The sequence below is a fragment of the Heliangelus exortis genome, chromosome 11 (genome assembly GCF_036169615.1).
Source record: "Heliangelus exortis chromosome 11, bHelExo1.hap1, whole genome shotgun sequence".
Lineage (NCBI taxonomy): Eukaryota > Metazoa > Chordata > Aves > Apodiformes > Trochilidae > Heliangelus > Heliangelus exortis.
In genome coordinates, this window is record NC_092432.1 from 21,731,807 (window position 1) to 21,746,472 (window position 14,666).

At 40.3% G+C, this 14,666-nt stretch overlaps 1 protein-coding gene across 2 annotated transcripts; it reads left to right on the top strand.

The window, feature by feature from the left end:
* The first annotated feature begins 3,867 nt into the window (after positions 1 to 3,867).
* On the top strand, positions 3,868 to 10,790 carry DUT (deoxyuridine triphosphatase). Of its 2 annotated transcripts, none has more exons than XM_071755232.1 (7): positions 3,868 to 4,135; positions 4,520 to 4,682; positions 5,942 to 6,033; positions 7,091 to 7,135; positions 8,501 to 8,575; positions 9,522 to 9,592; positions 10,027 to 10,332. In XM_071755232.1, exons 1-7 carry the CDS (start codon positions 4,012 to 4,014, stop codon positions 10,081 to 10,083), a joined length of 627 nt encoding a protein of 208 aa, XP_071611333.1. In that variant the 5' UTR covers positions 3,868 to 4,011; the 3' UTR covers positions 10,084 to 10,332. The 2 variants fall into 2 exon arrangements, with proteins under 2 accessions (XP_071611333.1, XP_071611334.1); XM_071755233.1 differs by having other exon boundaries at positions 3,871 to 4,157; positions 10,027 to 10,790.
* Positions 10,791 to 14,666: the final 3,876 nt, after the last annotated feature.

Below are 14,666 nucleotides of genomic sequence, written 5' to 3' on the forward strand. Positions count from 1 at the left end.
GTACTTTATCATTGCAGCTGTCAATAAGAGCAGATTTTCTTTTTAATGGGGAAAGCTGTATCCTATGTGCAAGCATTATTTAGATTAAAGCCCATTAAGATAATTTAATTATTGCAGTTCTGCAACCCCTGGAAAGACCCAAATTTCACTCAACTTTTGTTTTAAAGCAGGCTTCAGCTTCCAGCTTTGCTTGAATTATTAGAATTTAACTTGCAGAGATCTAGCATTCCATCTCAAAAAATATTTTTTTTCCAACTTCAACATCAGCAACTCAGCAGAACATGTCAATGTAGTCCAATAATCTATGTTTTATTTTCTCCATCCATATTAAAGGCAAGATATTAAATAGTGATATTATCTCATAATGTTTTTCCTTCCCTCCTTACACATTTACAACCAGGCTGAAGAATCACCTTGCAGTTTAGCTGCAAAACACACATATATGAGTTTCCTGCTATCCTAGGTTCCTGCACAGATAATTCTCATCCTTTGCAGTGGTGTTATCAGTGATATGGAGGCTTGGTGGATGCTGTCAGGTCCTTCCAGCTTTGTAGACCCACAATGGCCACCCCCTTTCCACCACACCAAACAGGGATAACCTGCATGTGGTACCCAGACAGCCAACAGAAAGCAAAAGAGCTTTTAGAGAGGCTGCACTTCAGCCTCCTGTGTCTTTCTTACCACAATCTACAGAAGGAACTGGGGGAATGACACACCTGCATTAAACCCTTCCATTATTCCTAAATATTCACAAGAACAGTAATTCTCAAACTACAGGGAACACTGACCCAAACTAATCTGATCCAAAACCAGGAGCACAACCTGAACCAGCAGCAGCACCTTCTGGCACTTTTCTCTGACAAACACATCCCTGCAGGCATTGCAGCAATAACTCCCAAGAGGCAAGCTTCTAATAAACAGCCATCAAAAACTAAGGAGCAACACACACATCACTGTAAAACTCCTTGCTTACACCAAATTGATTAATTAGAAGACTTATCTACACAACAATATTGGATTTATAATGTGCAGCATCAACTGTAGATGGAACCAGACTTAACTACCTGAAAGTAAAGTGTTATTTCCACAAATTCGCAAGTAATTTTTCATGATTTCTGAAGTGTGTACATGAGCAATGTGGAGAGAATACTAATTATGGATCCTTAAATTGCAGCTCTGCTTGCAAAATTATATTAGTCCACCTACCTCCTTTTGCACACTGTAACAGACATTTCCTCTTTTATATAAATTACATATATAACTGCTGAATGTCAACCATCATGTGAATAACTGAATTCTAATTACAAGTTTTACATCTCTAAAAAAACATGACTCTATAGCTGTCTAGCACATTTTGAGTGTTTTATCACACTAACAACTCTGCAGGTTTATATAATCCAGGTTGATTTGATCAGCCATGAGAAAAGCAAGCATAGATAAGGTGACCAGGGACATTAAAGTGTGAAATATTGTTGCTTTGAAGGAAGAACAAAAAATATTTTGAGTCTTCCTCAAAAAATCTAAGCATCCTGCACAGCTAAGCTTGTGCCTAAGGGCCTGTTAAAATGATCCTCTACTGCTGCTCTAATCAATGAATCTTAGCTTTCTCTCCTAATGTTAGTGGAGCTCAAGCAGGTTATCAAAAAGGTATTTCATGATAATTCAGAGAATCCCCTTTCTTTAAATCTTTTCACAAGCACTGTCAAGTTGTCCATCTTGACTGCATAGCCCCAGGGCACAGTGGGGTGCATAATGGTAATGGGCATCCCCACTTAGAGCTCCAGAACAGCAGTTTTCCAACATGTCTCTTCACTTTTCCATCCCTAAGAGAGATTAGTTTTGGTTTTGTTTCATTTGTTAATTTTATTTTTTAAGTTAGCAACTACAAGTGCAAGTACAACAGCTATCTAACAACAAACAAAAAAAAAGCATCACATTCTGAGGATAAAGCCACATTGTGCAAAGAGGATGCTGCTATTTTCACAGGTTCTCTACTTAATCATCATAATCACAAAGTACAAGGCTGCAGCTACTTGTATAGAAAATTTCACCCATCTTAAACCTCAGCAATTTTCATTACAACTTTGCAAAGTACTATCAAAAGCCTTTCTTACGTAGGGAAAATATGACAGAATGATTGCAAAAGAATGACTGACCTTCATTCTCAAAAATTATAATTTCTCAGACATTCCTCATCTTTCTCTCATTTTCTACAGTCCCACGTATTATTTCAAGATCTATCTTAAAGCAGAAAAAGCTTCAGCAACTGATTAGTAGTCTACAAGTAACAGACATAACAACAAGTAACATGCATTAGCACTGAAGATGCAGATACAGGGCAAATAGCTACAGAACTTCAGCTGTTACTGACTCATTTGACTCCCCATACCTGTTTGCCACCTCCCCTCTGGTAGAGTTCCTGAATTTATCAGCAAAGCTGGTAGAAGGAAACCTGAGCAACCTTCAGTCTCATCAGCTTGAACTTCAGTGATGTACCTCAAACTGCTGCCTCAGGTCCTTTGACTACCATCAGGCTCCACTGAAGTGGCTGAGGATCACCCACAAAAATCCCACTCTCTCCCCCTTGCTACTTGGTTGTAACTTTTGTCAGAGAGGCAATAAACTCTTGAAGTGCTGCAGCTGTTTGCCAAATGAGTGACTCAGCCCTCAAGTTACAGGTGAGGAAAATCAAGGGTTATTAACAGTGCAGTTCAGCATCCATCAGACCACTGTTTAAACATCAATTAAACATCACCATCTCTGGAATTTCATCAGAGGAAATTTAGTTTCAAACAAAATAAAGCACTGAGGTTGTTCTGGAAGAGAGAAAAAAGGAATGGCAAAATTCCATAGCCCCCCTCCCACTGTAGAGCACAACACACAAACAAAAATAGAAGTTAATTATAAATAAACAACATCAGAGCAGCCTTTTAAATCACAAACCTTAATCACTGTGAGAGAGACAGCTGCTCTAAGTGAGGCTGGGGTGAGGAATCTCTCTTCTAAAAACACAGTTCTTGTCTAATAACGCTCATTCTAAGATCAAAACTTCAGTGGAGAGAATGTTATGGATGATTATCCCTGAAACAAGCTGTACTTTTCTTTCTGTGTGCTTTTACAGCCTCCACTCCTACCTCAATTTAGGTAAAAGGCAGATAATTTTAGTTAATCTCACTATTGTATTTCCAAGTCAGGAGGAAAAGCCCGACAGAGAGGAGCAGTAATCAGCAATGAAGAATGCAGGAACGTTGACAAGTGACTAGAGAGCAGCCAGGACATTCCCGGGAGCAAGGCATATTTGCCCAGACTTTGAGTACAGGGTTAGGGTTTTTACTTTGTAAAGGTGAGGGAAAAGGTGACACTTCCCCCTTGATGAGTTCTACCTATTACTAAGATTGCAAGGCTACCTTAAACCAAGTGCAAAACTGATCCTGCCTGAGACAGGCTGTTCAAAAATTAATCCTTTTCCACGCTATAATGCAGGATGGAGCTGTAAGCTCTATAATTCTCTCCTTGTATAAACGATTTACAATTAGGTATTAATTTGCTGCAAATCACATTCTTAAAAACTGCAAGTTGTGGGTAGCTCGTAGAATCACAGCTTTGCAGAATCATAACTTTGGGAAAGACCACCAAAACTCATTAAATGGTAAATCGTGAGACATTCTGAGCAGATATCACCGTCTCGTTCAGACGGCGCATACTGTCAAGACTAGAAGCGCTGAACAGCAATGTAAGAAACCCCAAACCGGGACACTGTTAGAAGGACTTTTCTCAATTGGGCTACAAGGGGTGGCGACGGCGCCCGGGTGTGTGAGCCCGGGCCCTGCGAGGGGAGAGCCCCGGCTGTGGCCTCTGGCTCCGCCCGCCGTGCAGCCGCAACCTCATCCCCCGGCAACGCTGCACGACTCGCGGGGGCCGGGCCCGCAGCCCCCGCCGGGATCAGTGGCGGCCCGGGGGGCATTGCCGGTGTCGGAGGGGCTGCGCCGCGCCTCATGTCGGGGAGAGGAGATGGCGGCGGCGGCGCCCTCCGCTTGGGCCCCAGAAGCGCTGTTACCGCCAGACAGCGGCGGGGAGCGCCACGTCCCCGCACGGAGACGGCGCCATGCTGCGCGGGAGCTGCAGGCGGCTCCGGGTCCTGAGCCCCCCCGGGCGCAGTAAGGGGTTGGGGGGAGGATGCGCTGCTCAGCCGCGGGCTCTGCCCCTCGGCCGCGACCCAGCCGCGAGCAGGAGGCTCTGGGCCGCCGCGACCACCGAGTCCCGGCCCAGGCCGAGGGGATGGGGCAGCGCCGCGGAGACCCTCGGTGAGGGAAGGGGATTGGGCCCTGAGAAGGAGCCTGGCGAGGCCGTTACCGCCTGCGGGGATGCAGGCGCAGAGGGGCCGTGGAGGGGCTGGGATTGCCCCCTCTGTTCCCGCCTCCAGTGGGCCGGGTCGGGCTGGGCCGGTTTTGGCGGGCTTTTTTCTGTGGAGGTGACAGAACCTCTCTCTCTTCTCTCTCCCCTTCCCGCCATCGCGCAGCTATGCCGGCCTCGGAGGCTCTCCAGCAGACGTCCCCTAGCAAGAGGCAGAAGAGCTCGGTGCCCGGGGAGCCCATCGCACGGCTGCGCTTCGCTAAGCTGTCCAAGAACGCCACCGCCCCTTCGCGGGGCTCCGCTCGGGCCGCGGGCTACGATTTGTACAGGTGAGGGTGAGGACACTTGGGGAGGAGCCCGCGCCACGCCCTGGCCCGGCCCGGCCCGGCCCGGCCCATTCCCTCACGGAGGAGCGCGGGTTCCGCTCGGTAAGGCCGGTCCTCTGGCTGAGATCGGTGCCCCGGCAAGGCTCGGCGGCCCGGCAGAAGGGAAGGCCCGAACCGGCCCGTTCCTTTGCTGCCCTGCGCCTCCGTTCCTGTCACTTCGTCTCCAGAGCTTTGGGGTCCGATCCTCCTGCAGCACCGACTGCATCAGGCGGCGGAGCAGCTGCCGGCTGCATCCCCGGAGCTGCTGTGGGCTCCTGCTCTTGCAGGGTAAAAGCAGCAGTGCACCTGGGCCCTCCCCATCCCTGCTGCCCGCCAGAGGAGGTTGTGGCAATTAATTAACCCTCCTCTCTGGAAACCATATGGGGTGCTGTCCTGACTTAGATTTTGGTTTGCTTGAACTGGTAGCAACCATTGTTCAAAGATTTTCAGCTGTCTTGAGGAATATCTTCACCTAGGCTTGTGGTTGCTTGCACAGTGCTTCTGTAATCAAATGCAATCACTAGTTTATATCTGAACACTGCAACCTCCTCTACCTTCCCCTGTCTAGGATTACTGAAAAACAGCCTGTCTTTTCATCTTTCACCCATCTGACTTCCTGAAGCTTTGCTTCACCACACTTGACACTTTTCCTTTGTATTCCTTTTGTCTTGCCAGGTCTGGTTCTTGTTCCAGTGTACAACTGGGAAGAGTCAGTTTCATTAAAAAAAGGGTAGCTTCAGAAAGTTCTCAAACTATCTCTAGTTTGCAGGTCCCAACAGAATCATGTGAATCTTGAACTGCTGACCTGCTCAGAAAACAGAATGAAACAAAAAAACCAATGTTGTTTCATAATTTTTAACTTAATAGATTTTTTATTACAGCTAGTTAATCTGCTATAAAAAGCTTAATGAGAAGTGTATTATCCTTTAAAGTTTCTGTGTTTGCACAAAAAGTGCACAGCCCAATTCACCTAATGGTTAAACTTGTATTTTTTCCTCTATGTTACTAGTTAAAAACCATTTAAAACTATGCTGCTCAAATGATGCTACTGAAATCATTAGCTAACACTATAACAATGGGAGTATCTTGTGTTTTGGGGATCTACATTAGATTTTGCAAATCTTTAAGTAATTTAAATCTTGAAATAAGTAATTTTGCACATTAAGTTACAGAGAAGAAAATTTTCAAAATACTGTCTATAAAGTAGTGTTTCTTTAATCTAGTGCCTATGACTGTGTGATACCACCCATGGAAAAGGCTGTAGTGAAAACAGACCTTCAGATTGCTCTTCCCCCTGGATGCTATGGCCGAGTAGGTAAGGAAGCAGGGTAGAAGTCTGCAGTCATTGCACAACAGGTTCAATGTCATCTTTACATTTAGATTCTGTCTAAAGCTTTCAAAATTAATCTACACAAAAAAAGATGTGGCATGTGGCTGTGTGATTTAGTAAGCCTTGCCAGATAGGCTTGATGTTTGGCATGTGTCAAATGACAAAAATCTTATTGGCAAAAATCCATAATCTACATACAGTTTGTAAGCTGTGCTACAAACTGTGCAATAGTCCATTATTTCTCTGCAGTTTCAGAACTGGAATCACAAATACCAATAGGTAGCAAACATACAGAAAATATACCCCTGGGTGTTTAAAAAGAAACCCTGAAGTTAGAGTACTAGCATGGTAGAATTGGATTGCTTTTTGTAGCAGAATACTTAAGAGAACCTATACAATGTTTTGCACATTCTTTTTCTGAATTGTTTATATATCCTTAAAGTAAAAAAAGCAATGACCACTCCAGCAGAAAAGTGTTATCAGAATTTGCCATGGTCTTTCATATAAAAGGAGAATGCATTGACATTTGTCTTAAAGAAAATTCTTGAGAATGTAATATTTTTAGCAGTTCATCAAATTAGGCTAAGGTAGGTAAAAAAAAAAAATCCAAACACATAATTTAATTTATCTGCCTACACTGCTTGCCAAGTATCTTTTTCCATCATAACTTCAATTGATTGACATAATAGTATTTTGAGATTACTCCAAACCAGTGGTAGCTGCCAAAAAGAATTGAAGATTACAGCCACCTTCCTTGGAGAAACTGCTGAAAATGGTGGTCTCAAAAAAGATATGCTTATATTGCTTAGAGATGGCAGTTTTCTTGCAGCTGTTATTTTGTTTCAAATATACAGTAACACTTGCAGTTGTTGTGTAAAATCGTGTTTATGTTAGAAAGACTGGAGATGGTTGTTGCCACTACTGTGCAAAGACACTATCCAACCTATAAATACTGTGTTTAAAATATGTAAGATAAATATAATTTATGTATATTTAAGAGTTTAAATAAATAAGATACTTAGAAAAAAATTCTCTTTTCTAGCACCTCGTTCTGGCTTAGCTGCAAAGCACTTCATAGATGTTGGTGGTAAGAGTTCTGTTCTTTTTACTAAGATTTTGTAAATCTTGATTGCAAGAGAAATAATGGTAGCTTCATTGGTAGTCTGGCAAAAGATAAATGAGTAATACCTCAGAGGCAGTGTATCCTAATGATTTTACAGCTGTTGAATTATTAAAATATTACTGATTTTTTTTTTAAATAATAAACATCCTACTTTTGTAGGCAGTGTCTGGTGTAGAAGTTACCATTTTGGTTTAGGCTTGGCTCTATAGGTGAGGAAAGGTGACTTGCAGCATCCTTCTCATGCCAAGCCAGCCATAAAGCAAAGCAATTCCCAGTATAATTTAGAGTTGCAGCAGAACTACTTTAATTTAATGCCTGCTTTATTGCACATCAAAGTCTGGCTGCACCTGTGATACAGCTCTGAGGTTAGAGGAGCATCTGCACCCACTTTGTTGATTTTTACATGCCTTTTAAGGTTTTAAAGTGTTGCTGAGTAACATACAGAAGACAACTAAGATGGAAATCAGAGATTCTCATGACTCTCTAGCATACATATAACAATACAATGAAGAGAGAGCTGTTTTAGTAACTTTTTCACTCTAGAACTAGTGCAGGGATTTTACAGTAACTACCTACTGCAATATTTTCACACAGCTGAAGGAACTCAGGAAAAAAGCCCCTCAGTTTGCTATTCTTAAGTGTGTATGCTGTGGCATAGCCACACTACAATTTCCTCTGGTGTTTATAATCTCTAAAGGCAGTACTTGGTATGTAGGAGTCTGGAAATGTCTTAGAATGACATGTAATTTTAGTATTTGAATTATTTCTGCAAGTAGACTTCAAAATACATGTTTTGGTCTACAAGGAAGACCAACTCCAGATTTTCTACGGGAAATGTGCTTCCTGAATCAGACAGAAAATCACAAAGAAACAGAATATGATGATTTTAATGTGTATTGGTAGATGGTGTCTGTGACTATGTAGTTGATCTGGTTATATAAAATGTAAGAGCAAGCAAACTTGTTTTATATTGCTTATACCTGGATGTAGCCAAATGGCTTGAAGTTCTGTTACCCTTCCTGATATAGAGGATTTGGATCTGTGCAAATCCATAGCTCTCAAATAAGAAGTTAGAATGAAGAAGAGATTTCTGCTTGACACTCACAGCTGAAGTTAGCAGAACAAATGGACCCTGATTTTTGTACATTTGTCTTGATCTCAGATAGGGAATTACAAGTAAAATCAGCAGTACAGTTGTAAAACACTTCTTGATAAGTGGTGTTGTTGGATGCCAATATAAGCTACTGCCATCATCTACCAATTTAAACCTTATCTAATCTACTTAAATAACACTAACTGGATATCCCTCCTAATTCCTTCCTATGACAGCTGGTGTTATTGATGAGGACTACAGGGGAAATGTTGGTGTGGTACTCTTTAACTTTGGCAAGGAGACTTTTGAAGGTAAGTACTAAGCTTGGCAGAGCCTTGTTTTCAGCCATCTGTCTGGAAATGAGAAACTAGTTTTTCTCTCTGAAGAGTTAGAATTAGATGAAAATATTTTTTTTCTTTCAACTAGCAAAAACATGGAAACATAACACTGTCCTGTCAAAGAAACATGAAAAGATTTCACTCCTAGCAAATAAGGCAGTATGAGAAAAAAACAACTAAAGCCCCCAAACCACAGCACCAGCACAGAACAAAAAAACCAAAAATACCCCACTTAGCTAAGTTTTAGATTCATGAGCTGTACTGAGGTACAACTTTGTATTGTTTCTTGGGAAAAAAAAAACAACAAAACACGAGGGTTTAGCTGAGCAGTATTTGAGATAAAAACTTTTCCAGGATCCTGGGAGACATGTGTAATAAACATAGTTTTCCCTTAATCACACTCTCTGCAAACACTTTCAAGCCTCAGGGCCCACTTAGAATATTGCCAGTGTTTCTGCAGTCTTTTCTGCAACTTCAACTTCTTAAGCAAGTTCTGTGAACCAGATTGGGTACTAATTAGAAATTTTGGGTTCCTTTTAGCAGTTCAGATTTTTTTTCCCCAGAGAAATCAGTTCCTGGGTTGAGTTCACAAAAGGAGCCACACTGCATACAGCTGTCTCTCCACCTCTGCATTCTTTGTGCATAATGACACTCAGGATACCACAGAATGGCAGCAAGAGTGAGGGAGATGCCTTGAGCTGCTGCTGCTGCTGCTGCTGAAACTTCACCTGAAAAGGACTCAGCACAAGTTTATCTTAGCTTGTATTTTTCTGGGACTATTAACATCTGCTTAAGGAATTTTCAAATGAATGTTTACACTTCAGCACACTCTGATACTCTTGAATGGGGATTGTCTAAACTTTGTATGGGTTGTTCACTGCTTTTTTGAGGAACTGATAATATTCTGACTTCATTGCAGTTAAAAAAGGGGATAGGATTGCCCAGCTCATCTGTGAGCGCATTTACTATCCTGAGCTAGAAGAAGTTCAAGTAAGTTGCCAAAAGAAAGTATTTCTGCTATTTTTTATTGGTAATACATTAAATAGTTGTTACATAAGCTAAACTTTATGATATAAATACTTGCTTTAAAATTACTTTCAGTGTTAAAACTGCAAGGTAGCATTGCTACTGGAATAAAAATCTGGATGCATGCATTTACATAATTTGGTATTTTTGGAGCTTTCAGAATGCACAGATACTTGAGAAACACTTCAGTTTTTACTAGAAACAGTTTTCTCACAATGTGGAGTTTGTTTAAACTTGTACCTAAGGTAGTATAAAATGTCTAAATGTTTTTGTTTAGTTTCTCAATTATAGCTATTGTTACAAGTAAATGTATCTTCCTCTGTGATACACAGTGTCTGTTGTATAGAAACAAAAAGCAAGTTAGGACACTAAAGCAACTTACAATTTATGTCTTTCAGGCTCTAGATGATACAGAACGTGGCGAAGGTGGCTTTGGTTCTACTGGAAAGAACTGAAAATTGCTTGAATATGCATAGTTTCTAAATTTTCATTTGAATTGGAAGTTCTGTTCACATTTATAATCTGTGTCTGGTTTGTCTGTTTTTACAGACAGTGAAGTCATCTGCATTAGGGGCAACTAGATGATTGACTTCATTGAGTAGTTCATGGATTGTTTTTTTTATTTTCAGATGTTTGGTCCTCAGTAATAAGAATGCATTGTATAGGTGCTGATTATGCTCTAATAAAAGAATAACTTCTGATTTTACTTTTCTGACCTAAACTAAAATGGTTGGTTGTATAAATCTGAAAGATGTCTTCTCTGTAGCTCAGTATTTCATACTGAGCCTATTTCATACAGAATGGGTTATAATACAGGTTCTCACTCTGATGACTAAATCAGAATAAAGCAAAGATATTTAATATTGCATCTTCTACACCCTGTCAAATTATCTGTGTTTCTGTTCAAAGCTGAAGTTCTGTCTTTAATCCTTACCTGATTTACCAAATTTTTCAGCCACTAGTGTTTGAGCTGAATAACACAACTGATCTAGAAATAACATCTATATAGTAAATTAATGCTATTAAGTATGCTGTTGAAATATTTGTTGACAAATTCATTAATAAGTTACTGTATGGAAGAAAGATTCTGAATTATTGAGGCAGTGTGCAAACTGGGTTTTTTTGTTCTATTTTGACCAGTAAACACAGAACTGTATTGGAATCTGTCCTGACCCTGATTGTTTCTTTGCATGAAGTCATCTCTTAAATGGCTCAAAAGTGTTCAGGTGAAAGAACACACACACGAGAGAAGGGACAAAAAGGAGATAATATTGAGTATTTTTCTACTTTATAGAATATAATTGGAAAAGACTGCGAGGCTCTCGAAGATTTTTTTGGGTTTTTTTGTTTTCTTTCTCCTTCAGCTGTTCCTAGTCTCTTCTTTAGATTTTCTTAGCTGAAAGGCCAAAGGTGTGAAATGCTGTGCTTTAAGTAGTTTTTCAACTGTGGAAAGCCAGGCCCTTTCTGCTCCTTGGTAGTCTCAGATTATAGTAATCCTTTTGGTATTAGTTTCATGTCTTTGTCTACAGCTAACCATTTCCAGTGAAGCAGGCCCAATCTATTGCACATTTTATACATTTTGTCCACCCCAAAGGGTAGGAAAATGAAGTGTCACATGACAGCATTCAGATTCCTTCAACCACAGGATACTCATCATCTTGACTTGGCATTGCTGAAACACGTTCATCTTGGACTAAGGTAGAAGTCTTTCTCTCCATGTGCATTGTGTGCATATCAATTTTGTGGGGTTTTTTTTTGTCCCTACACCCTTACCACAACACTTTTTGTCTCCATGCAGCCAGACCTTTGTAAGCAGGTTGAACATCACAAGGCTGTTGTAAGCAAGCACCTCATACCAGTGAAGTTTGAATGAAGGGGGAAAGCTGATGTGGACACAAAGTTTCCTCTGATTTGTAACCTGCCAGAAAGGAACTTCAATTACCATGATCCTTTTGTGTCAAGCTGTTTGCTGGGCCCTAGGTTAAGACTAAGTTTTGCTGCTCCCCTTTTCTTGCCTCCTGACCTCCCAAACAAACAAACAAAGCCAGCAAAAGATCTGCTGATGCAAGCCCTTTTCAAAATATGCTACAAGATGGTCTTGCTTGGAACAGCAATCTACAAGGAAAAAGTTCTAAATTTTGTTGATACTTACAATTTGTTTTACCTGCTGGAAACTGATCTGATTTCCATTCTTTAAAATAATGGTCCACATTCTGAGATCAGAATGAATTGTATTTGCTAGAAAAAGCACTACCTCTGAAGCTCTCACAGATGCACAGAAAAGAAACAAATTCACAGATCTATGCCTGCTATGATTTTTCAATATATAAACTGTTCTCTAAGAGTCATTACAAAAAAAGGCTCATTTATTTTTAGAACAGGTATAGCTGAGTTCAACATTTCTCAATACCTTTCTAGAGAAGCATGTAATGAATTGAAGATAACTGCAGGGCTCTGTGCTCTAAGACCTTGGAGAAGTGGCTATCTGAAACAACAGAAATGTTCTCAAGTTTTCAGGCTTATCTGTGAACTAAACTCCTCCTCATGCATCAAACCACAACACAAGGGTAACAAATTATGATAATTCCTCTGTATGAGCAGCAAATCTACAGAAGACAAATTCTTCTAACTCATCAACAATTTACTGACTTATTTATCTTGAGCTGACACTTGCTACTGCACACCAGGGCCTGTATTGAAACCTGCAGAAACTTTTTATACTGGTAGTGAGTAGAGAATCCTTACAGCAGTGTTTTCCACTTTCTCATTCAAACCATGCTGCATGCATCTCTTCACTTTTTTTTTTTTTTTTTAAGGAAAGACCCACTATTTCATTATTATGAAAACGAATACCCTACATTATTTTCATGTTTCCTTTTTACATTAATATTACACATGCTACAGAAGTTTTATCTTGGTGTCTGGCAAGCAGACCCAGGAGGCACAGTTCAGCACCTGTTGCAGAAACTAGTTTTTAACATCTCCTGGCTCTGACTCATAGAACTTGCCCTCTCCCCTATAAGCAAAGGCAAAAAAATAGACAGGCACTTCTTCAGTAAGGTTTAAGTTTCCCTGTTTATAATGGTACATTTTAAGCTTGATTTAGCACATTGATCCTCTTTTAAACAAAATTCAGAATGTTAAAAACAATTGTCAATTGTACTAGTAAAAGGAAGAAATACATAGATCTTGTTTATTAGTTTATCTGAGATCTCCTCTTGGAGAAGGGACACATTATTTCCAAGAGGAGTTATAAAAGCTTAGGGAATTACCTTGTGGAACATCCTCTGTGTAAATGGAACATGGAACTTCTATAATGGAAAAAAAACTTCTCATCTAAAGCAGAAAATGGCAGAGAAAGAAACAGAACATTACTAACAATATGCTTCCTTTCTTTTAGAAATGGATTTGACTTGTTACAAATACAGAGAAAATCTTCAGCCCAGGTGAATTTAGAAGAGAATGCTAATTTGTTAGTTTAGATTCTCCAGATTCACCCCCATGGTTTGGGTTCTATTTTGAGATCTGAAAGGGTTCTGTTTTCTGATTTGGGCTGAAATACATATGACAGCTCACGTTTCCTTAACAAGGCAGAAGCTAACAAGGGTCCTTAATGGGCAGGTGATCACTATAGAATTCCTGTCACTCAAACTCTCCACCTATGGACAGCAGTCTCACAAGATAAATGATGATAAAGATACTCTTGATCTGTAGGCCTGTTCTTGCTTCCCCAAAGTATTCACCCGGTCTTCAGTGGCTGTGAGTTCAAACACTGCTTCCTCAGCGCAGCCGCAGTTACGTTACTCTGTGTCACGGCAGGGTTTTGGGTCTATTTAGTGGTTTTTAGTAGATCAGCCACTAGATGGCACTTAAGGTTTGCTATCTTCCTCACTTTCTTCCAGAGATATTTTTCAAATATATTCATCTATAATTAAGAGTTGATGACTCCCATTGGGACTATGTTGGCGGAAAGCAAGATGCTGCAATATTTGAGTGAAAGCAGGCAAAAGTATAACCATTAAAGGGGGAACAATGACTATAATTTAAATAAGATTTGGGTGGTTGCAGTGTTTGCATAATCCCTCCTGGCATGCAAGAGCAGTAGAGAAGCCTGTGGCTTTTCTCTCCTGCTGTGTTTCAACAAAAATGGAAAATTGTAATGAACAGCAACTTTTTTCCTATCTTTTGTATTCACTCTTTTCTTATTCCCTCCATTCCTTTAAGTGGAATGCAGCCTACTTAAAGATTGCATTGTAATGAAAGCAGTGTATAGCTTGGTAAACCCTGCCTTGGATTCTCCAAATCCGATGTCTCTTGCTGCAAGCTCAGAACATAAATTAAAATTTATTTAATAGTTGTTAACCCAGGAAAGGCAGGCGACATATAATAACCTGCATTATGGGAATTTTTATTAAGGTTCCCTTGTTTCTGTATTGGTTGCTACTCCTGCAACAGCACGATACAGTGCTCTTGTATTTGTCTTCCCTCCCTGCCCCCTCCTAATTTTTTTTTATTTTTTTTTTAAATAACTATCATTGTATTTTGGCCTAAAGATGGTTAAATAAGTTTTGGTATTAAGTAAACTTCTATGACCCTGCCTATTTCCTGTCTGTCAAACCTTTCCTTGTAAGAATAACAGTGTCCTTTTATTTGGTGGAGTGTAGCATGATGTTTTTGGCAGGCCCAACATTTTTGACTTGCATAAATTTGTGACCTCAAGTGCAAGAAAAGTGAATGCTTGCTTCAGTGCCTCATGGTTTCTGCCTAAAAAGAAAAGTGTCCACATCACTAACCGTTAAAATTTCTGAAGGAAAATTATCAGCACACTTATTCCACCTGAATGCACATGAGTGCACTTCCAAAGAAAAGAATCAGAAATAAAAGTAAGTATTTTGTACCTAGTTATGTAAGGTATAAGAGTCTGAGAATATAGGGCAGGCTGTACTGCCTTACTGGTTTCTAGAACTGGCACACATGGCACTTCCCTCAGCAGCAGACTTCTGGCAACTCTGCCTCAGTAAGGATGTGATTCTGCAGA